The sequence below is a fragment of the Dermacentor variabilis genome, chromosome 2, assembly GCF_050947875.1.
Source record: "Dermacentor variabilis isolate Ectoservices chromosome 2, ASM5094787v1, whole genome shotgun sequence".
Taxonomy (NCBI): domain Eukaryota; kingdom Metazoa; phylum Arthropoda; class Arachnida; order Ixodida; family Ixodidae; genus Dermacentor; species Dermacentor variabilis.
Window position 1 is genome coordinate 102,032,255 of NC_134569.1, and position 25,309 is coordinate 102,057,563.

Here is a 25,309-nt window from a genome sequence, read left to right on the forward strand (position 1 = left end):
TGAATGCACCAATTGCCCTACTGCACTGGTTTCTTTCTGCAACTTGCCACTGTGCATCAAGACGTGCACTGCCAGTGGTGTTGATCTTGCGCCCCCTTGCGTACCGCTTGAATCTGTTTGGAATTTAGCACGGGATAAGTTTTGTCAAGAGGGCTCGAAGATGACTTTTCTGACGTCCCCCTCGATTCGTTTCGAATGCAAAGGAGGCCGAAAAGCATAATTTGTGAAAAAAGTGGTGCTCATGCAACGAACGCAACATGCAAATTGTAAGGCGAGGGGGACTGAACTCACGTAACGCGATATTTTCATTCACTTGCCTTCAGAAGCTTATCGAGTTGCTCTTCTGACGCGTCCTTGCCGTTTATACGCGCAATCCTCTGCAGGATCACAAGGGCTTCTTGCTTGCGGTTCACGGACAGCAGCCAGCTAGATGATTCTGGGACCCACCTTGAATAAAAAGGAAAACATCTTTAGCGATGTACATTTGTAACGTGAACAGCAATAATTGTCTAGGAGCCGGAGGAGGAGTGTTGCTTGCTGCAAGCGTTGCCAACATTGCCGGCAAACGGTTCACCCGAGCACCACTTATTACGAGCAGTATAGGGTCTGAAGCCCGTCACATTCCATCTGGTAACACAAGGGAATACAAATAGCGAGGGTGGATTTGAACCGGGGCCCGACAGGCTGCGCGGCATCCATTCCAGCACAACCAGCATCGCTGACCATTCACATTCTAGCCCTGATATCACGGGCGAACTTCAGGAGGAGCCGAAACAGCTCTCTCTTAAATACCCAGTGTCCTCACAGGAACAAAATGCCACTTGCGCTCGAGTTCGGGGCCATGTTGCGCTTCAGTTCCTCTATCAACACTTTATGCAATAAGCGAGTTGCGATGGAGTTCGGCAGTATATCGCGGACGTTCCACTTGCGAAGAAGATATTCAATTAAGTTTTCTTTTATTCATACACTTTTTGAAGTCGACACGGACTAAATTAGGGCATTATTAATGTTAATATATCGTCCTCATGAAACTGTCGTACGTCCAACTGCCGTCACGCTACTTTTTGCTCTCGTCGCGGATGCGCGTTGCCTCCTCTGGAAACGATGAGAGTAGAAGATGTGGCAGTATAGCAACGAAAGGCGGTGCATTGACAGCGGTAGCGATGTTTAGCGTTGCGCTTGAACCTCTCGGGCGATGTTGACGCGACGCAGCACGCAAAGCAACTGCTTCTGGGCCATGGCCTCTCAGGACGCTCGCGTGGTGCGCGTCGCAACTCGATGTGGCACGATGGGGCACTTCCACGTTGCACGAACTGTCGGCGCTAGTCAGCGCCCAGTGAAATACTTGACAAGCTTAAATTAACGCTTAATACGTAAAATAAATTTACATCATGGTACACATCTTTACATCGCGATATGTATTCTCCTGTATTTGAACTGTGCCCCCTACACTGTTATTTGGTACTCTGCTGTATTCACTTCCTTTTAGTTGACTTGTGAATCAACAACCAACACCTTTGTATATAGTTACTGTTGCTCTTTTTTTTTATTCCTGCTATGCTAGGATTTACTTTATATTTTTTTTTTTGTATCGGACCTTCAGCTAGCCTTCGGCTACAGGTCCGACAAGTGATTGTTACTTGTGTATTATAACCTGGGAAAAAATAAACATCAAACATCTAACATCAAACGCTTATTCGCCAGATCTTACACACAGCAGCCCAGCAGTGACGCTCATGGCAGCAGTGGAAGGCAGAACGCTGCCCTTAATTGCTCCGTCACCGAGGTGACTGAGCGTAGTGTTAACGCTGCGTCCACTCCTCTTCGTCGTTTTTTTCTTCCTGCCACACTCACTGCCCGCGTAAAGACCGTCCAACCTTCCACGCGCGAGCCGCGCATCAGGACACAGCGCCAGCAGTGGTGGCGGCGGTGTGAATAAGCTTCGAGCGTCCACACAATTACTGTCGCAATAATCAGGGAGTCATACTCACCAGAAGATGACGAGTAAAAACACGCTCATGGAGGCATTCGTAGCGATGAGCACCCTCCAGTTCTGCAAGAAGTACGCGTACCAGGGCAGCATGGTGGCCAGTACAGTCCAACTGGTGGCCCAGATGAAGGCAACCAGGGTCCTTTTTTCCGATATGGTGTACTCCATCACTGCGGAAATCACACTTCAACATCACGAAATCAGGCGTGTATTGGACAATGGCAAACAGATCTTACATACGGAACGCCTTGTGAATTCCGCGTTAGAACTGTAAAATATCACATTGATAACGCCTTTCATTACTGCATAAAGAGCCAGATTGCAATTTGGAACGCCGTGACGAGTACACATTTGCTTGGATGAAATATCGTGATTTGATGCATCACCCTTGTCATATGGAATAGCATACTAGGCGTGTGGCCTGGCAAACATCTGCAGCATCTCTCTCTCTCTCTCTCTGTTTGTCTCGATCTATCTGTCTAGCTGTCTGTCTGTGTATCCACCTATCAACATCGCAGCTGCATTTTCATGAGAAATTGACGAAACATTGACTTGCTCCCAGTGTCATGATCGAGCACAATTTGTATGTATTTTGCAAACGCAGGCTTCTTCCCTAACTGTTCACCAGGGAATAAAGCCCAGTGACGAGCACATTGTGACATTCGTTTTTTTTTTATTATTATCATTACCGCTTCGGTAATGCCAGATAGCAGTGGAAGTTAAACCCACGATCTACAGCGATATCATGGCTACGGCAAGTTCTGTCGGTTCTATAGCGCTGACATGCCATTACCCATCTACGAGCCTATATGATAGGGATCGCCGCAGTGGGGAACGAAGAGACAAGAAAGGCAGAAGGCGGGGATGTTAACCAGAAAAGCATCTTGTTGGCTACTCTAGGCGGCAGGAAGAAAATGGGGGAACATAAAGATGTGACGTTCCTTAGTAGCCAAGCACCTTGCCGCGAACGTGATTACACCAGCGTTGCACTGTTAAAGTTGCTTTTCAAAATTTCAAGTGTTGTTATAATTGTTGACATGTAGCGTTAATGTAACTTCACTATCGTAGTTCCGGCACAGGGCCCAGGGCCCTTTTCCTTAATAAGCGCACGAAATACATTTTTACATGATCATCGACTAGACGGTTTACATCAAAGCAGTTGTGAAAAGTGAAACGCTGCTTTTCACCCCTTCTAAGTTCCCTCTTTCGTCAGTCCTATAAGAAATAAGCTGCAAGATGCAACCTCCTGCGAACGAAGGCGATACTCTGCTTAGTGGCACTTGATAACGCCGCGCTTTTTTTTTCTTCTGTATATCTCGCTTTCTCTTGCACAAAACGGCTAGGCTGATTCTGCGCATGCAACTTATTTTCCAAATTATTTGCAAATTATTTGCAATTATTTGCAACAGACGTCCCTTTTCGTTAGCTTCTTGTTTCTGTTTGCCCGACATTGGCCCACTGCGGCCTCCGCCGTCACTGAATTCGTGCTGATTATTCGTTACATTTGACAAAATCTAGACTACGCCTGTTTTCTTCGCACGTAAGAAGACTCGTGTCAGGAATAATGCCCTGCTTTTCAGACCACTACCTCAGCAGAGACCTCAGTGCCATCTTATGACTCAATTTTCCAATCTCTGATGCATTCATACGCGCAGTATTTGGCTGATACAATTCTTGCAATATATGATCTGAAGGCTGGTTACATTAATTTAAGGCGTAGGGCTGCAAGGCTGGTTTTATCTGTTCTCGTTGCGCATACGAGGACAACACTAGTTTTGCGAAGCGTACTATTGACTGCACATTTGTTGCCGGCATAATAATGTGAACGTTGTGCTTTATCTCGCCAGTTGGAACTTCGTCCTCTAACGCGTATCCGTAAAGCAATGGCAGGTGTAGCGTTGTTCTGAGAGCGCTACTGACATTACATCATGCATGTTTCTCTGTAAGTTGAAAAAAAAGTAACCGCAGACTTGTAATTTGTGCGACTGAAAAAGAAATTCACACACTTGGAGAGTTGCGTCTTGAGTGTCCGTATAAGTGGCTATCGCAATAAAAACTATGCTGCGTACCATCCTTAGGGTAACCATATTGAGCGGCCTCGTGCCTTGAACTTGTGCCATGCAAATTTATTAAAAGACGAGGATGAAATTACAAAACGAATTCAGTAATATGTTCTTCTATTTATTCTTTTATGACGTGGTGCAGGCTGGCACCTTTAGGTGACGCCGACTACTCCTCGTTCATGGCAAACCGAATGAAACAGTAAATGTGTTGGAAGACACTCAATAGTCAGAGACCGTGAAGCGATACGAAGTTCTGCGCTCCAATCCAGAAAGCCCAGGAAGATAAGCATGTAGTGTTGTAAAAATAAATACAACAACTTAGAATTCTTTCTTACTCCTCGTTCTTTAGTACGCCTTTTATTTTTTATTTCGGAGCGTGTTCTAAAAATGATGACTTAGCACAACTGCTTCCCCCTACTCCAATGTAAGCTTTGAACGTCACTAAAGAAAAAGTCGCAGTTTCGCCCGAAAGGGGACGCATCGGTTGCGATAGCTAATTAGTAGACAGTTATAGAGAGCGAGATATAGAACACTTTTATTCGTATGGGCTCGTCAGGTTGGCCAGATGACCGCCAGGCGATGCGTGACGGCGACTTCTTCGGCTCGCACCACGGCTCGGAGTAGCACGTCCGGGCTGGAGCTAAGCGGCGCTTCCTCCCACGATGAAGGTGAGGGAGAGTCCAGGAGTTGGGGGCCGGGGGTTCCTCCTCACAGTCCCAGAGGATGTGACTGAGCGTAGCTAGCTCGCCGCACAGGTGACAGCACGGACATAGTCTGCCCGGGTAAATGTGTGAGTATACGTAGGGGTTCTGGTATGAGCGTGTCTGCAACCTACGCCAGGTGAACTCGTGACGCTTGTTTAGCTTACTGTGTGGTGCGGGCGCAGTGTGTCGTGTAAGACGGTGATATTGGGTTATGTCGTGATATGAGTGCAGGACTTGGATTAAGGTCTCCGGGTCCAGCAGGCCCACCGCACAGCCGACGAATCCTCGAGCGTGTTGGTGGGCCGCTTATTTCCCTGGATTTCCTGCGTGAGCCGGGGCCCATATTAACTCTATTGAGCGTGGTTCTTCATTGTAGTATAGTGAATTTAGGAGTGTTAGCATGGTGTGTGCCACTATCCCTCGCGGAAACTTTGTTATGGCGGTTTTGGATTCACTCATAACTATACAGGCGTCTGTTGAGGCCACTGCCAACGCAATGGCGGCTTCTTCTGCTTCGCTGGGGGTGGCAGCGCGTAGGGAGCTCGAAGCTGTCTGTGCCTGGAGCCCAGGGCCTTGAACGGCGCCAATGGCGTAGCTGTGTGGTCGATCAGAGTACTGCGCTGCGTAGACGTATGCCGCGGCGGAGTTGGTCCCGTACGTCTTGTGTAGAGCCTAGGCCCTCGCTGTTCTGCCGTCGTGGTAGTCGGCGAGTGTGTTTGGGGGCAGCGGTTTGATGACGAACATGCCCCTTATGTGTGGTGGGATATTGGCGGGGTCACTGCTAGTCGGGGACGCTCTGAGGCCCTTTCGAGCGAGGATCCAGCGGCTGGTCTTGCTGCCTCGGAGACGGTGAAGCTGTGATGCGCGGTGTGCTTAAATGAGTCCATCGACGGTGTCATGAACTCTCAGTTGAAGAGTTTCTCGGTGGACGTGTGTCTTGGTAAGGCCAGGGCTACCTTGTATGCGTGTAGTACAATGCAGTCGAGGCGAGCTCGTTCCGTCCTCTGTAACTGTAGGTATGGTACTGCATAGATGAGATGGCTGACGACAAAGGTCTGGACTAGTTGGAGCAGGTCCTTCTCCTTCATGCCTTGCTTACGCGCGCTCACTCTGTGTAGCAGTCTCGGGTTCTGGTTCACCATCATCTGGAGCTGGTCCATGGTGATGCCATTCCGCCGGTTCTGCTGTAGTATCATGCCCAGTGCTCGCATGTGCTCGATGTGGGTGACTGGCCGCCGGTCTGCGCGTATAGGGATGGGAGGTGAGGGGGAGTTTTGCTTGCTTCGGTTGGGTGGCCGGATCAGGAGGAGTTCCGATTTGTGCTGTGAGCACCCTAGTCCCAGTGCGTTCACCTGTCGCACGACGATGTCGGTGAGATAAAGGAACGTTTCTTGAACTGTGCCGTCCGACCCTTCACACGTCCAGAGCGCGATGTCATTGTCGTATAGCGTGTGTCTGAGTCCCGGGACTTCATTCAGTTTCAGAGGCAGGGTGCGCGTGTTAGGTTTAATAGGAATGGTGACAAGACTGCGTCTTGCGGCGTTCCTCTGTCCCCGAGCCGGATCACAGGAGAGCGCAGGTCCCCGACCGCGTGCTCGACCGTTCTGTATGTGAGGAAGGACCTCATATAGTTGCAGGTTTGTTCGCCGAGTTGTAAGTCGGCTAAGCTAAGCTAAGCTAAGCGCCGAGTTGCCGTACGTTTCATTCATAGCAATTACAGCCGTACATCAAGCGTAACTGCCATGAAAAACTCTCTGCTGCTTGCTCCTCTCTCGGGCCGGCGTAAGTGCTTTCGCCTTGCTTTATTTCATAAACTATATTTCCACAATTCGTAACCACGTGATAATCTAATATCACCTCCTACCTACATTTCCTCTCGCATCGACCATAGCCATAAGGCTGGAATCATTCAGTGCCGCACCAGAACCTGTAACGAATCATTCATTCCTAGGACTTCTCAGGAATGGAACCACCTTCCCGGCGCAGTTGTCGCAATCAAGGACAACTCAAGGTTTCGTTCGCCCTTATCAGACATCATTACTCCCGGATGCAATTAACTAATCACATCTGTTGTTTGTTGCTGCTTTGTTTATTTACTTGTGTATGTTTTTTTTACCCACTTCCCCCTGTAATACTTCGGTCTTGAGGGTACAATAAAAAAAACAATCAATAAGCTCTCGAGCACTACCGCGTGGAGCACGTTGTCAAAAGCCTTACGGACGTCCAGATTTACGACGGAGCTTTCGCGCTCGAACCCCTGTCTAGATGCAAGAGGTCATGGTGTAATTGGAGAAGGACGTCCTCTGCAGACAATTGTGCTCGAAAATCGAGCATTGTGGATGGTAGGAGATCGTGTTCCTCTGCAAAGATCTGCAAGCGGCAGAGTATTACATGCTCCATGAGCTTGTCTAGACAGGAGGTGAGTGAAATGGGGCTAAGATTCTCTAGGTTCAGCTTCTTGCCCGGTTTTGGTTTGAACACCACCCGTGCGTGTTTCCACTTAGGAGTTAAACGGCTGGAGCGCCAGCACTCTTTCCTGTATTCGGTTATTGCTCCCAAGGACTTCGGGTCGACGAGGTTACGCAGCGCCTTGTTCGTAACCCCGTCGGAACCAGGAGCTGACGTCGTGCGCAGCTTGTGCAGCGCAGCGTGGACCTCTGCGTCCGAAATATCAGCATCCAGCTGTTAATTGGGAGCTCCGACGTATGTGTCGCTCCGTCTCCAGATGTCCATGTACCGGCTGGCGAGCTCCGCCGGCAGCTCCTCGTCGGTGCCAGGGTATTGGTGTATTAGTTGTGTCAGCTTATCGCGTGCCGTTGACTTGGTGTTGCCGGGATCCAGTAGGTATCGCAGCAGGTGCCATGTCTCTTTGCAGCCCAGCTTGCCGTTGAGCCTGTTGCACATTTGGTTCCACTGCTGACATTCCAATGTAGAGGTGTGAGCCTCTCTCTCCCGTTCGAGCTTCGCTATGCACCGTCGCAGCTTGTGGTGACCTTGGCGCTGCCATCTGCGCGTGGAGCTTTCGCGCGCTTCCCACATGTGCAGGAGGCGGGAATCCGTCGATGGCTGCTCTTGAGGCTCCGCCATTTCGTATGTCGTGGAAGTCACGTCCCGGCTCACCGACATGATCAATTCGTTGAGATTCAATACGGAGTCGGGTGCTGTTTCTTCGCGTAGCTGACGGAATTTATCCCATATCGTAATGCGGGCCGTGGCCGTCTTCGCCCTGTTGGCGGCCGTTTCATAAGTCAGCGACAAAATGTAATGATCAATGCCGACCGTGTGGCCCGTGTTGTGGCAGCGGGGGCCCGCTGCGTTCTTGTAAAGAACGCCAGTGGTCTGGCATGGTGTTTTTGCGCACACTGTTACCGACCCGTGTGGGTTGTTGTGGGTCGTTGAGGATAGTAAGATCTAGACCGTCCGCGGCCTCCCATAACCGCTATACGAAGCAAGGATAGCAGTTTTCTCTGTCGCATAAACTTAGAAACATTCGCTTACTAACTGATATATCAAGGATGGTTTGACGTAATAGTTATGTGGAAACCCGCAAGGTGGCGAGAAGTAATCAATAAAAGGAAAATGAGACATCCACCCTATCGCAGAAACTGCTAGAAAGGGTACCCAAGGAAAACCTAACAAGGATAGTGCCAGCGCGCACAAGCATACATGAACGCATCACACTCGATTAGCGCTGACACTTGCTGTCGAAACGCTTGTGCGAACAAGCGCGGCAGCCGCAGCGAGCGAAGTGACCTTTGTTCGGTTTATCGCTTCAACCCAAGAGCGGCCAGAACACAGTGCGCACAACGGTATGGGCCGTCTGCAGATCCCTCTCAAGATACGACACGCGCGACGGCGCGGCCGTGCAAAGTACGCACTTGGCGGAGTCGAAGCCGCCCGCACCCTTTTGCACTCCCTCCCCACTTTCCTCCATATATGGCGCGCGAGATAGAGCCGCGATCGTCGGCTTCCCTCGCGTGCTTTCACTCGCACAGACAGCACACGACGCGCGGCAGCGGCGGCGACGGCAAGAATGCGCCTGGAGTGTCCATATAATTGCTATCGCAATAAAAGCGAAACAAAAAGAGGCTATCGTCTACCCATCCTTCGCGTTCGTTTCAACAAGCCTCATAACTAACTATTTCTTCAGACATTGAGCACAGTCACACACTCGGAGAGACTTCATAAAATGTACGGATCAGTCCCTGTAGTATGGACATCTTATAAGCAACTCTTTTGGAATTCTCATCTACGTTAAAGCGCACTTGCGGCACTACAAGTGGGTGAATGCTATCCTATGTCCCTTTATACATTCCAACAACTCACCTAACACAAATACTGTCGTCGTGACCGTGTAAGAGCCTGCGGCAGCGAAGAACTTGAGGATCGTGTAGCTAACGAACTGGGAGAAGAAGGCACCGAGCAGGTTGCACGTGGATCCCACCACTATTAGCAGCAGGGCCGTCTTCTTGCGGCCAATTCTGCAGCAAAAAAAAAAAGAAAAAGATAAGACAGGTGAGCCTATATGCTGACAGGAGCATAAGTATCTGGCCGGCAGCAAACGAACTGCGAGCCGACCGCCAAAGCAAGCCGTGGCGTTGCGTCTGTGTGCGGTGGGATACGGTTAAAACTTCGAAGCATAGAGGAAGCAATGAACTAGGAGGCAGCATTGCGAAAGACGAATGAAGCCAAACCAGTCAGCCCAACACGTGCTCGTAAAGTGAGGACACGCGGTAGGATTTAGTGCTCCCGTTCCGTCCACGCTCTGCAGGCAGAACTTCGAGCAACTAGTATAGTCTACGCATCGATTAAAGAACTACCAGGAACCAAACAGGTCCGGACAATACGCTAAACCACAGGGGTCACCACGTTGAGCATACTTTCGAGTAAAAAAGCGAAGGTGATGGCTTCACGGGAAGTTTGCTTGTCATGGCCAAGGCAACTGTGTTGACGTAATGCGGCCTTCCATAGTTTATTTGCTTGCTCGAAGCTTCGAAGCTATCGATACCAGCGCCCGTTTGGACGTCGCTCATGATAGTCACTGCGAAATGATAGTCATGATGAGAAATAATTATTTGTGTTTCTACTAGATCCCTCCGTGCACCTCCTTTAAGTCATCGCACACTTTAGTAGATGAAGGAAAGAAAAAAAAATGAACTTGGCTGGAGTATAGCTTCGTGAATTCAGCCTTCGCAAGGCAAGCTGCTCTCAATTCGTTGTCTCTCATGCTTACACTTGGGGAATCAACGGAAATGGGCACATTGCACGTTGAATCCTGAAAACAGCACGGCGGTTCGTGTTAGCTTTGAGTGCCGTTGGCCGACGAACTTGCCGCCGCTTTCTCCAGCTCATGCCACTCGCCTTCTGCTCGCCGCATTTGATGCCTTTAGTTCTTGGCCCCCTCGATAACAGGAAATTTCGTTGCCGTTGCAACGGCAACACTACCTCCGAAGTGTGAGCTCGGTTAGCCGCGCGTTACAACTTCCGCGTGGCGCAGCAGACAAGTAGCCGAAAAACCCAGCGCAGTCGCGCTCTGTCACCAGGAAACACCTGGGATGCCTCCACGTTCTTGGGCACGTTTCCCTGACTGCTCATTTTTATGTTTTTCTTTTAGGTTTCAAGAGTGTCACGTGATACGCCTTTCTTTTTTTTTCTCCTTTTCTGGCGAGACTTTGCAAGGGTGGTATGAAAGAATTGCAATCCAAGGAGTGGGGAACGTGGTCGGGCTTTTAACATTCTTCATTTGGTATCAGCTCTAGTTGGACTGCCTATAAGGCTCAAAATGTTTTGAAAAGCTTATTCTATTCGTTCTTTCACAAAGGTACCTTTTCTGTCGAAACTATTGGGAACTAGAACTAAGTATTTACGCAAGAAAATTAAGACAATCTTTTTTTCTGTTTTTTCATGGTGGAACGACGACTGGGACATTTTTTTCTTTTTATTTATTTATTTTTCTAGTAAGCGCCCATCAGCTTTCGCATATTCATTCTACTTCCGAAGTTGTACGAGGCACTTATTCAAGCAAATATTATTACAGTGGTGTCAAACTGATAATTTACCAAACCGTCCTCAGTATTACAGTCCTTCTTATGGTCAACATTATTGTAGCCTTCCTTTATGTTTCTGGTCTCCTTGCGTTGATGTTTTGCTTTCGCTTCCAGTTTGAATTCGCCTTTTTTTAGCCCCTCCGAGTCCATCGATCATGAAACACAAATCTGCAGGAGTAACCCATAGGTGCTCTAGCGCACTTGCACTGTAGCGGATGCGATAAATGTAGCGTTTTCGTGTCAGTCTTTGCGTTCTCCCCATCAGCAACACCGAAAAATGGCATGAAATAGGTCACTCACAGACGCGACGTATTCCCCGAAGAGAACGCGCCACCATAAATAAACAAACGAGGACCGCACAAGAGCTACAGAAACCTCTCTAACGAGCGTAAGATGCGCTACTTAGAAAAAGAAAGTCGCAATACCACAAGCGCAACTCGCGTCAAAAAAAAATGGAGGAAGATTAAGCTTCACCTTCAGAAGTGGAACGCCGATAGCATTCAAAGATCCACGAGTGCTTCTCACGTTTCCCGGTAACTGCAGCTTATGTAACCGTAATGTTTACTGGGAAATGCTGGCGGCGAACGCTATGCACGAAGGCGAGCCTTCAGGGCCGATCTTGGGGGCAGTGAAAAGCCGCGCCAAAAAATTTCAACATTTTCAGGTTTATGTTACTGTTTCGCGCTTTTAATGTTTAAGTCTAAGAATATTTAACATGCACTTTCGATGTTTTGTCTCGTGACGTATGTTTGTGGGTTGCCATTCTCAAAATTCCTAGGAATAGCTTTGCCAAGAATTTAAGACAAGCTGTGAGTAACTTAAGTGATAGAATGGTGCGGAAATATATCCCGTATATACCGCATGTCATATTGAAAGGCGTGGCATATACATATACCTAACTATGCGCGGAAATTTTTACTCACGGACAATTCCTCCGACGCCGACACCTGATTTTCTGCGACACGGATCCCTTAGTGCTGTCGCGTTAATACAAGTTTTTATTTGAATAAAGCTTTACACGAAATCTAGATTCGACGATGGGGCATATACGCACTGCCCAGTTGGCGCGACGAATAAAATGAATTAACTAATATTTTAGTAGTCACGCACAGTCAAGTGTTCTATAATTTTTGAAAGCAATAAAGACATGCTCTATCAAAAAAGAGCGCTAAATCAGAAAACATCAATATTTTGGACCACGGAAAGTCTCACCCGAAAGAACAAATTGCGATACAAGTTCCCATGTGATGTTTACTATATTCAATAAACATATAGCCGATCCATTTGTAACACGTCAAACAACTTAGTACCAATTAATTCTTACAGCGTTATATGTGTTACAAACTAAAGCATACGGCAAGCACACTTTATTTTGACTTTCAAACTGATAACTAATTTCTGAGAAAAACTCGTTATAATTGATAAATCACTAACTTGGCACGCCCGCAATACAAATGGCAGCGAAGGACACGAACTGGCTGAAACACAGACATGAGTCTGTTTCCAATATCCCAGCCAATAAGAATTCCACGAAGCAGGAGAGAATCCAACGAAAAATAAACTCCATCTTTCAAGAGAGTGGATTAACAGCATCGAACATCGCCCAGTTATGGACTGGAAGAAAACAGAGCGCTAACCACTTTTTATTTCATTTGTCCCTTTAATCAGGGAAAGTAGATTGCGTGTAACCACTTGAGTTTGTTTGAGAAGTGCAAGCGCCATCTCTGCAACGTGGGCGTGGTCACAGCGACAAATTTTTTAGATGAATATGCTCTGTTGATTTTTGATGATTTCTCTTGTTATGTTGGTTCTACGACGATCGGAGTGGTTCACCGGCTGGGCTTTTTCTCATAACATTTTTCTGTTTTTCCTACGGCTGTCCCTATGCGGAGACAACGCGGAGTCTGTAGGTTGTATCTTACAATAAAATTTCCTTACGGCCTTTTAATGATAGCTATAATCATACCGAAAGTCACATTAACATTTCCTGTTATTAATGATGAGACGTTTTCTGTTTTTGTTTTTTTACATGCTCCGAAACTTGAGTAATGAGCATATTTTCACATGCTAGGTTTTCAAGTCATGTAGGCAATGATGTGCTCCTTGTGCTCAAGCAAGTATGGAAGTCTAAAAACTAATAAAACACTGGAAAGCAATACCTCGTTTCATACAGTACTAGATCGATGATTCGGCTACCAAATAAACTGAGGAGGAAAGTCATAGCGCTCTGTAGAAGATCTACCAGTGGGTGTATTTCCGTTCTTAGTTCATAGATGACATACTTTGGCATGTTTTCGTTTTTAATTAAATGACAAGCTTAAAGGAACGGTGCACAATCCGTTGTAACCCTTCCTACTTGCCTTTCGTTCGCACACGTTTAACTGTATGTACAAGGGGTGTTAACCTTACTTGTCGGCGAGAAATCCTGACACGAAGTAACCCGTCATCGATCCTGACCAATAAGCGGTGTGGACAGCGTACATTTTCCAGCTTTCGCCGCATATCCACTGATTCTGGAAAATAAGAACGCAAAAAGGCAAACACTACAATGATTGTTCGCGTTCACTCGCAAATATGCGTGAACTCTGTGAAGTTGAGCAAATTTCTCGTAGGCTATGTGATCGTGCTTACTTCACATGAAATGTGGGAAGAGGAACGCGCATAAAGCAACGTATTGGAGTGGATCTTGCCCTTGCTACGATATACCTAATATACGTACTCAAATATTTCTATCATGGTCACAAAAGCGAGCACTTTGTTCTATTCGGCCTCCAAGGATGCTTGGCTGAAAATGTCAGCACTCGGAGAACACAGGCTGGTGCTTTTTCATGCACAATTTTCTATACAGGCATGGAGAACAGCAATCGCAGTACCCATGGTCTGTAGGGCAAAAATGCGAGTAGATGGATGAGATTTCACCTTAATGACGAGGGCCATGACTATACACCCTATATTTCACGCTATGGTCTGCTTGCTCGAAATGATTTGTTCTTCTCTGGGATTGATGTCGAGGACCTTCGTAGTTTCAACAGTAAAGCGTTACAATAGATTTCACTGGTTTCCTTAAAGCGAACCCTCAAGTCGCTCAGAAAAGTCTAACTACCTGCAGGAGTACCTAATTGAGACTTTCCCAGTACTTTCGCACCTACCGCGTGACAGCTTATTCGTCGGTTACTCTTCATTGGATCTATCTATACGATGAGCACCAAACAACCCTCCGGTGCTGGAAAAGTAGTTACCAAATTCACCGTGAGTACATATATTCATACATAAAGTCACAGCATTACTTTAGAGTTAGAACAAAATACCAATCCCGATCAACAAATTAAAGTGCTGAGGAAACCAGTTGATATATATTTGACCCAGCTAGGGAAAAGTTGGGAAGAAACATATATCTCTCAGCAAACAGCCCTGTTATTACAATGTTCCAAATAATCCCAGAAGTATGGCCGACTATCTTGATAACCCGAATGCTCAAAATAAACCCTAAAGCATGTCATAGCTGAGGACTTATATAGATTCGTTCCCATCAAGTTCATCAGTATGACAAAACTCTCAGCACAAAGGCGCTATTCCAATATGCTTGACGACACGATTCAAGCATCATCATTGTTTAGTTTCTTTTTCTTTTTTACATTTAATTCTCTGACACCCTCGTCACTGCCCCGAATCGATGCCGTGCACGCCACCATTATTCTTGATATCAACGAGATTGAATACGCAGTTGAATGTAAGGATCGCAAGCATGCAGAGATACCGTACGTGAACTAGACCTTACAATGAGAGTAATGTTCACAAACAGATACTAGATAGCCATCCTTTTTTATGCGCTCGAGGCCACAAGAAAAACAAAGTAGGCCAGCATTGCAACTTGTACATACCTCCATCGTGACCGACGTGAAGAACTCAATGGGATCGAACTTCCAACCCGTAGGGCAAGTTGCCGCACTGCCATCGGCGAAGCTGGCATTAGCGCCGTCACCGGATAAACTCACCATCTGGCAGCGCCGTCGAGGCAACGCGCTAGCATCCGAGAAGTCTTCGAGTGAAGTGCCGTTGACAAAGCACCACTGGCTGGGTGGTGCGATTAGCACGAATACATGAAAGAAGTAACACAGGGCCGTGTTCCAAGTTGCTAGCACCAGCGCTCCGACCATGATTGTCTTATTGAAAAGACCGAAGCCACCAACTTCCTTCAGCACTCTTTCAAACTCCATGGCCTCCTACTGCAGTGACCTCTGCGTAGAATGGAGGTCATCATCAACATTTCTGAAAAGTTAGCGACCTTCTATAATAGTTGCTAGGAATAAAAAAATAAAATTATGGGGTTTTACGGGCGGTAACCACGATTTTATTATGAGGAACGCTGTAGTGGGGAACTCCGGAATAACTTGGACCACCGTAGGTTCTTTAACGTGCACCTAAATCTAAGTACACCGGTGTTTTCGCATTTCGCTCCTATCGAAATACGGTCGCCGTGTGTTGCTAAGAACAGATACATAGCCACAATTATAATCACTACTGTGAGGATATCATCGCCCTTAATGTGAAATTAATGTGTTCACCATACTGCTTGATCTATGAAAATGTCAGGCGTAGTAGAGGTGCTCACTAACGTCTTTAATTCGAACAGGGTGTTTCCATACTTGATTTGTAAGAACACTAAGAACATTCGTACGATGTTCATGCGATGAAATACGCATTTCTGTAGATAACGTATGACGAGCACTAAGGTTTAAATAAAGTCATTGAGTATTGTGTTCTCAATGGCTGCTAAGAACACCACAGCTTCAGTTGTAAATTTTGCCCAGACCAGTAAATATGCCGTCACCGAGACAACAAAGCTGCTGGTTCGAGGCAAATGCTACTAGTTTCCTTCCCTTGCAGTCCATCTTCGAACTCCCCTATAGCGGGTGGTGTGCGTTAAAATGTTCACTAAGAATCCAAGGGCCATGGAGGTGTTGCGGATAACAAAGCACTGAGTCGTTGCGTGTCAAAGCGACTGGTTGGAGAAATATATGCAACGACAAGAGTGAATGGAAGTTCCTTTGTTTTCACAGTTAAACACACTTGCCGCTCTGCGTGCAGCAATTCAATTGATCGATCAGGAAATTCCCCAGAAATGGTCATTCTTCTGCGATTCTGAGGTCGCCCTTATAAGTTTGCTCTCTGCATTACGCCGTGGACCCCACGAACTACTTGTCGTGGTCACACGGGAAATTTACCATCGGGCAGTTGAGACAGGACATGACATCGTATTTCAATGGTTGCCAAGTCATTGTGGCATCCTTGGAAACGAGCAAGCAGACACAGCCGCTCGATCTTCTCATACCAGTGCCGATTTCGTTGCCGTCCCACTCTGAAGAACAGACGCAGCGGGAAAGCTCCATGGGCTTGCTCGCGAACTTACGTTGGTTTAGTGGAATTCGGCATACTTTAAAAGCTAACACCTTTGTTCCCTGGATCCTGATCTGAAGCTTCCCCTTCCCCATGGCTTACCACGTCTGGAGGTAACTATGATCTGTCACCTATGAATTGGAGTAGCTTTTACCTTGGAGTAGCTTACCTCATCGGAATGGCCACAAGTCCAGATTGTGAAGTTTGTGGATGCAAACAGACAGTAGCACACATTCTGTGCAGTTGTCGTTTCAAATTATAAAGAAAAGTCCTAGGCACCACACTCGACAAGATTGACAACCGTCCCCTTACGGAAACCAGAATTCTTGGACCCTGGTCCCAGCCGACGTCGGCACGAACTGCTTTGAAAGCGATAGCGTGTTATTAAAAGAAGCGGGACTCATCAAAATGCTGTAGGGATTACTTTGTAAATCGGCCAGCATTTTTAGACTTCACTATCCTCCCACGTTATTGGTGGGATGGCTAGACAGCTAGACAACTAGATAGCCGGTAAAAAAAAAACTGGTCTGATAATGCAATTATGCTATAGCATTAATGTTAATATCTAGCAGTGAGATATGTGGCTCGTATAACCTTTCAATATTTCTTTTAAATACCAACTTTCCCTCAATTCATGCAATGGCTAGAATAGTTTACTATATCGCCTCACGCCCTGTTTGAAAGCTCATAGTTTTATAAATCCCTTAAAGAATGCTGAGGTCGAAGCTGAGTTTGAACAACAGCCTTTAAAGCGATCACGAATAAATGTGGTTCTAGCTGTTACCAAAGCAGCGCAGCCACCAAAAAGTCACAGGCCTGCGCGTCAAAGACAGCACAGTTACAGCGTAAGCTGGAGGAGCGGCCCCATAGGAACTCCACTTTCGGCACCAAGCACTACAGGGTCTTCGCGGCGAAGTCTCTTCTCGTTGTTTTCACGAGAACGATCAGAACTCTCCGCCCGGCGTCGACGGCGAGCTGCGGCTTGTGCTGCGGCTTCTGTGTGATTGTCGTTGCTTCAATTCACAAAGAAAAGTCCTCAGCGCCACGCTCGACAGGATTGATAGCAGACCCCTTACGGAAGGCAGAATTCTTCGACCCTGGTCCCAGCCGACGTCGGAACGAACTGCTCTAAAAGCACTAGTGTGCTGTTTAAAGGAAACGGGCCCCATTGAAAAACTATAGAATGTGCGAACTGATGAATCCCTCTTTTCACTTTTTTTTTAATGTTCTCTTGTTGTCTTATCTTTCCTGCCCTTACCCCATCCCCCTTTGCAATGTAGCCAACCGGACACTTAATCTGATTAACCTCTCTGCCTTTCACCTCTTGTTTTCCTTCCTTCCTTGTACAGAACAGACAAGTGATACGTGGTATAAATTGAAGGCAAGATATCCACCATACAAATTAGACAATAGCTGCATTGCAAGCTGTTATGTATATCCGCCTCGTGTATCGCCATGAAGGTTGCCAAAATGGAGACTTTGGAAGTCAAAGCGCGAGAAAATTACCTTTCATTGCTACCGTAAAATGCAAGCATCATGTGGTACATAACAACGGAATAAGAAATTCCGGCAGAATTCATCTCATGATGAATGTCGACGTTAATGCTACTAGCATTGAAGCAATGTAGCGAAACATGGTATTACCGCGGCAGACACACGTACGTATATGGGATGTAAGCAGCAGGGTTCCTCTCTGTCCCCTCGATTCTAGGCATGCTGAGCCATCTAGGAATGCCTTCGCGAAGCCTTCGCATGTGTGTGAATATATACACAGACAAGATTGTCTATATAGATAGAATATATACACAGACAAGATATTACGACGCTGGTTCAATTCCACTCTGCACCGGAGAATGTTCTTACATTTTTTTTTGTCATTGAAGGTGTCGACATACCCAGTAGTACATACTCAGTGGTTTATACCCAGTGAACAAACTCGGCGTCAAAAAGATCGGCAGGAACCCAGTGATCCAAATTGGCATAAAGGAGGTTCGTTGAAGAGCAGCACGTACACACGTGAGCAAAAGCATACGGACCAAAGGGTCACCGAAAAAACAGGATTTATTTGTAATTGACACACATAAACGGAAACTTAGGAGTGCACTAGAAAATTCGTAATGCCAAATTTGGACCGCAGTCTTTCATTTCAAGCTGCATTCAGAGACAGAGGAGAAAATAAGTTTTATCGCCCAATCCCTGGTCCGTATATTTATGATCACGGGATGTACCTAGAGGGTCATACCTAGCGGTCTAAGTTGGCGTCAAAGAGGTTCTTTGAAGAGTGGCACATAGCTAGTGACTCAAGTTGGTCCGATGGTTGGTTTCGAACCCTGATCCCTCAGCAAAGTAGCCCGACGCTCTACACATTTGACAATGAACAACCCAGGGACCCTAATTCGTGGGAAAGTGCTTAGGCGCGGACACACATAAGTAGATACACAGAAACATACCGCAAACTGGGTGAAGCTCCCAAAGAATACCAATAACATTGTATATGATGTTGATAACAAGGACATCGATTTTGTAAGCATCATGCTTCAGTTCAGTGTGTCAGTGCTAAATATCATAGATACAGAACTCTGAGCATTTATACCACACCCACTGAAGAAAAACAATAGCGTGTTATTTCAGTGTTCCTGTTCCTTAAAGCTGTCCTGCTACATTCTTTGAAGGTGTCGAGTCATTAACTTTGTTAACAACTCAACCAGGGGTACCTACACACTCAGTAGAGGACACAAGTATATTTATAAATTTCCCTTGTAATGCTTACAGTGTAATCTTTCAAATAGTTGCCCTTAGTCTGGTTCTATGGCAACGTGGTGTGGCTGTCTACAGCATCATCTGGATCTATTTGGTCGCCTTTATGAATCAGTTCCAACTCATGAATATTAGGAGCCACGAAAAGCATGAAAAGCGCTAGTAAGGAAATCAAACGCCAGAGAATAACTTCATAGGCGGTTTACCCAATACCAGTCGCAGCCGACCTCAGGAAGTTGCACAGGCACCCAGGATTGCACAAGGCTGCGTTTTTCCACGTTTTTGCGAATGGCTACCTCTACTCTCGTTTTCTTTTTAATTCAAGCTCTCCTAACTAGCCGTATCACCTACGGAACTCCCTGCTTGACGCTCAAGCCTGCAGAAATCGAGAAACTCAATGTTGTCATTCGAAAGGCAATCAAGGTAGCCTTGACGCTCCCACCCATGGCTTCATCGGAGAAACTCCTCAAGCTCGGCGTCCATAATACGTGGGAAGAGCTTGTCGAGGGTCATAAGATCAGCCAACTAGAGCGGCTCAAGCTCACACCCACCGGACGTGCAGTTTTGCGCTACCTCAAATACAGTGAAAGCTTCATTGCAGACACAGACCACAAAGCAAGAATCCCACCTGCAGGCCGGTACTGCATCAGCGTTGCAAGTATATCGCGCAATATGCATCCAACTTATCATAAGGAGCGTCGGCAAAGCAGAATCCGCGCACTCAGCAAGAAATACGGGAGAGACCCTGATACGAGGTACACCGATGCTGCCCGGTATATTAAACGAAACGCCTTTGCCCTAAGCGTCACGGATCACCAAGGCAAAGAACTTGCAGCTGTCACCAACCGAGCAAGAGCCCCTGAGACTGCAGAGGAAACGGCAATTGCTCTGGCAATAACAACTTGCCCTGAAGTAGCAGTAATACTAACAGACTCCTAAGCAGCAGTTCGCAACTATCAAAAAGGCCGCGTATCAGAAACAGCGCTCAAAATACTAAGAAATCACATCGCACGCGCCCCGCTCCCCGACACCTACATCAACTGGATTCCAGGCCATCAAGGCATACAGTAAATGAGGCGGCACACGTCGCTGCCCGCGAGCATACCAGCCGGGCTTTCCTGCCATCTCACACTAGGCCAGCCACCAACGTTGATGACATCGCCCTAAAGTACTCGTAGCTTCTGCAAGACCACCGACTCAGCAGAAGAACGTGCGCTTTACCACACAAGAATCTGAGCAAAGAGGAAGAAGTCATCCTGCGCCGCCTAGAGACCAGCACCTACATGCACGGAATAATCATGCACAGACTGTATCCTACGCAGTACTCGTACATATGCCCTCATTGCGACGTTCCAGACACCCTGCAACACACGGTCCAGGATTGCCCACTGCGTGACACATCCACAGACCCTACCTCACAAGCTTCACAAGACGACTCCAAAGAAAGCCGTTCCATATAAGCACAAAAAGAGCGCCCCAACTCACCGCAGATCCATACGATAACTGAAACGTGGGAGGCCAAGCGTTCCTCCGATGACCTGGACGACCAACGCAGTCTCGTCACCCGGGCCAACGAGGCAGCCCAAGCCAGAGGGTTCTTGGAATAAGGAATCCTTCCACCTAGGGCAAACCGCTTTCTGACTCGGTTTACCGTTTCGGAAAATAAAAGTTTAGTTCTCTCTCTCTTTTTTCTGGCACCGTCCATCTTCAATTTATTCGCCATTGTTCTTGCGTCTTTGCCTGCTGATCCCTCTTTTGTCTATTGACAATCTGAACAATGTCCTTCCGCGTCTCAACTTACTGTTTGAGTGGTACGGAAACAGAAAAGCTTCGATAGAAATATTGCAGTAGCGGTAGGCGAGAGCAACGTTCATTGTCACTTGGGACAATCACACCCGTCTTCAGATTTTGCTTTCCCGCAGAAATTCTTTCCTTTAATAACACCGTGCCGTCGTCGCTCGCATTGTTTCAGTGACAAGCCTTTGGGTAGATCCCATGAGTTCATATTGTTACGACGCAACCAAGAGTGGCGCCAGTCGGAAGACGATTTAACGTGTGTGGGTGGAATCGGTCTCGACAGCCATCTTGTTTATGCATCGTTGTCTCTCTTGTAAATATTGTAAATACATCGTTATATGTGACTTCTGCAACGTAACAAAATGGTGGAGGTGCGGAGTACCCACGAGAAAGAACAACGGAGGTCCGCAGTGGTCGTCGTCTTGGACTGGACGACATGATGGACGAATGAGGACCCGACATGGCGCGGCCCACATCAACGCCTACAACCCCGACGATTGTACTGGCTCACCCGCGGGATCCAGGAACGTTCTGTGGCACCGACCACCTCGACTTCGAAGACTGGATCGCCACGTATGAGCGTATAAGAGCCCAAAACAAATGGGATCCGACGATTATATTGACTAACTTGGTCTTGTGCCTACAAGGTACGGCGAAGGTGTGGTATGACAACCACGAGGAAAAGCTTAACTGGGAAATTGCAAACCGAAGCTAACAGACTTGTTCGGCCGTCCCGCCGGGAGGAAGAGCGCCGCTAAGAAAGAACTAGCGAACCGCACCCACACGTCCACAGGATCATACGTCTCTTAAATTCAGGACGTGATGGCTCTGTGCCGTAAGGCAGACAGCGATATGTCTGAGTCGGACACGTTTGGGCATGCACTGAAGGGGATCGCTGACGATGCTTTCAACCTGCTCATGTGCAAAAATTTTGGAACAGTACAGGACAGAGCAGAACAGAACGCTTTGAGCAGGCCAAGAGTCGCCGCATTGTAACGCCGTTCACACGTCTGCCGAACACAGCCGCGACATCCTCTTGTGACGACAGGATAGAAGTGCAGCGACCATCATCATCAGATGACCTGCCCCAGTGAGTCGAGCAACTGGCCTGTAGCATCGTTTGTGAAGGCAATGATAGTCTGCGAAGAACTAGGTAATCTTGGAGTTCATTCTGTATGTGCCGTTGCCGCTTAACAGTTGTCTCATGCTCCAGGTCCATCGAGTGGTCCGCGGTATCCTGCATGCTACCGAAATCTAGCCGAGTGGCGAACCTCAGACGATCGGCCAATCTGTTTTGCCTGCTGTCGTATCGGTCACGTTGCATGCCATAGCACAACCGTACTGTCTCCTCTCCTCTGCGACTGGCATTCACCAGTTACTATCGCCCCGAACAGAGTGAGCGTTGTTACCTGCCTCCATTGGCACAGCAACAGCCAAACAATTAATGACAATCATGCTCATTGGAACAGTCCCTCGTCGTCATTCCGACGTCACCAGTCCCGTTCACCACCAGCTCGTCGACCATCATCGCCCCTATCGCCGCAGGCTAGTCGACCACCGTCCCCGATGCAGCCCCGACGCCCTTCTCCGGAAAACTAAGTAATGCAAATACCGGAGGTGACGGTGCTTTGACGACTCGACCGCAACACCCTCTGATCACTTTGCCGACCAAACAGAACTTAATGTACGTTTTAGTCGATGGCTTCAGTGTCCCAGCACTCATTGACACTGGCACGCGTGTATCTGTGATGAGTGCCCAATTGCGCCGACGCCTAAACAAAGTTCTTACACCCGCTGGATCACGCACCCTCCACGTCGCCGATGGAGGAATGCCTACCGTGCTTGGTATATGCACCGCTCATATTGGCATCGCGGGGCATCTAACGACTGTTTTGTTTGCCGTCTTGGAACAATGCCCCTACGACGTTATACATGGCTTCGACTTTTTACCGCCCCATCCAGCCATCTTTGATTGCGTGTCTAGTGTTATTCAGCTAGAACAGCCCCATGGCTGTTATAGTCCACCAGTCACGCAACCATGGTTATGTTCTCCCGAAGACATCCGCCTGTCGCCTCAAGACACTACGTACGTCACCTGACTATCGTTCCCATCTGTTCCTGACGGCGTCTATGTGCTATGTCCCACCGCTGACATACTGCTTGAAATAATTTTGGCCGGTTCCCATACCGTGTTCACTATCCCAGATAATCATACTTCGCTCCCTCTCCTTCATTTTAACTGCTCGACTCAAATTTTTCCCAGAGGCATGTCCTTGGGCGACATCTCGCCTATGAACGATTGCGAGATATCGGCTCTTGACGCCAAAATTCCGTTGCCCTCTACAGGAACCTCCAATTTACCGACTCTCACAGACAAATTTAGCAAGTTGATTGCGCCTGATCTTCCTCCGGCACAAGCTGCTGACCACCGCCGTCTCTTCGAAACTCACCTCGACATTTTTTACCTAGCCGGCCGCCCTTTAACCCAAACATCAATGGTCACCCATAGTATTTACACCGGAGACGCCAATCCGATACGCCGCCGGCCGTACAGTGTTTCACATACTGAACGAAAAGTGATACAACGAGAAGTCGATGTGATCTTGACTAAAGGCGTGATACAGCCATCTGGACATGACACCTACTATTGCGTCCTGGCCATTTCTGATCTGCACGACATCCGCACTGACAACGGCGTGATGACTGGTTACGTGTTCTGATCGATCATCTAAATTCTGGACATTCGGATCCCACGCTGCGCATGTTCGTGCTCCGCGACGACGTTCTCTACCGTCGCAGCTTACGCCCAGAAGGACCAGAACTTTTACTCGTTGTACCATGCTACCTCCGGACATCAGTTCTTGAGCAGTTGCATAACGCCCCTACTGCAGGCCACCTAGGTGTTACGCGTATACTTACGACCGCGTACGGCGCCGCGTCTACTGGCCAGGTTTGTACCGCTCTGTGCACCGCTACGCTGCAGCCTGTGCGCTCTGTCAGCGCCGCAGAAAACCTTCTTTGCTGCCCGCTGGACGCCTTAACCCCATCGATGTTCCCTCAGAACCATTCTTGCACGTCGGTCTCGATCTGCGCGGCCCTTTTCCGACGTCTAAATCTGGCAATAAGTGGGTCGTTGTCGCGACTGATTATGCGACCCGGTACACGATCACACGAGATTTGCGCACAAGTTGTGCAACTGGGGTGGCAGATTCTGCAACGTAACAATATGATAGGCGGAGAGGCACCGGAGTACAACAGCTCGGAATATCATTAAAGTTTACTCCCCTTACCGTTGACGAGAGCTTCTCCCTACACGGCTTGTACGTACATGTCCCCCTTTCCTTATTGAACATCCCTTTCCTCGCCTTCTACGCAACATCGCACAAACCTATGCCATGCCAAGGACCTGCAGTTGTGCTCGTGAGAGCGTGCCTGGTTTCCACTCATGTAAAACATAGGTGGCACTATTACGAAGTGCTGACTATTTAAGCTGAAAACGCTTTGTAATTGAGTAATCGCTATCTGAATGTGGCGTCGTCGTCGGGCAACGTTTCGCGTTGTGGCTGTCGTGACACAAAAGTGGTCACTCAGGCCATTTGGACAACTTTTCAGAATAATAAAGTGGGATAACAACACCCGAGGGCGTTCTAACGCATTCTTATTCTTGTCTGCCGACACCTCACATTAAGTAATAACAGCGTGTCTGCTTTTCCAAAGTGAGTTGGAGATTTCGAACGTGCGGCTCACGCATGATTTAAATGATTAAATTGCAAAGTACACAAAATCGATGAATTGCGCTAATTTCGGTTCTAACTGTTGCAAAAAAGTCGAGATTAGCTACACCACCATCGCAGTGGAGCGTGCTTCTTCTGTTGATTTTTTCTAAATAATAAACACTGAAAAATTTTTTTCGTTGATTCCTTTATCTTTTTTAACTTCACTGCGTATATTTCTGAAGATTAGTAATTCTGCATAGTTCCTAGCGAAAAAGAAAATACTAGTAGGAAAATGTTTCAATTCAATTGGTCGCAGCGCAACGTAATATTGAATAATCAAGATCTCCTGCCGAGAGACTTACCAGCACGCTGATTTGGCCGGTAATCTCTCTTGAACGACACTAAAATGTAGCTCGAGTGGCGATGAGCGACTTCCTGTCACGGCGAAGACACGAGCGCATCCACGTACCGTTAATTTCCCTAGAGAATCCCTGCAGTCCGGATCAGGCAAAGCGTTGCGCGCAGCGCACTGCGCGTGGCTGGGCTATCTTATAACCTCGCACGACTGCCGACGGCCCGTTATAAAGATACGCGTCATGCTAAGTGATCATCAGCGACGATAACGCGACCACGCAACCACTGCGCCACGACCCTGCGCCGGCGTGCGATCAGAGTATATCCTCTTTCATGGAGTCTCCTCAGAAACAGGCAGCCCCCTAGCAACTGAGGCTGAAACGAAAGTGTTGGTGGAACTTGAACGCATGGCATGCGGTGACACAGCGAGCAAGAATGGATGGGAGATGTGTATTCATTCGAAGATTATAACGGCTTACCCTTA

At 47.6% G+C, this 25,309-nt stretch overlaps 1 protein-coding gene across 1 annotated transcript in view; it reads right to left on the reverse strand.

Moving 5' to 3' along the window:
• LOC142570388 (solute carrier family 22 member 7-like) overlaps positions 1-25,033 on the reverse strand; it is a 38,999-nt gene extending 13,966 nt beyond the window's left edge. Inside the window, exons 1-6 of the mRNA XM_075678776.1 lie at positions 24,834-25,033; positions 14,686-15,042; positions 13,214-13,317; positions 9,084-9,238; positions 1,992-2,160; positions 318-447 (exon numbers count right to left, since the gene is read on the reverse strand). Of these exons, the coding sequence (XP_075534891.1) occupies positions 318-447; positions 1,992-2,160; positions 9,084-9,238; positions 13,214-13,317; positions 14,686-15,021 (894 nt within the window). The 5' untranslated portion in view covers positions 15,022-15,042; positions 24,834-25,033. The remainder of the gene's footprint in view (positions 1-317; positions 448-1,991; positions 2,161-9,083; positions 9,239-13,213; positions 13,318-14,685; positions 15,043-24,833) is intronic.
• Between the last annotated feature and the right edge of the window lie 276 nt (positions 25,034-25,309).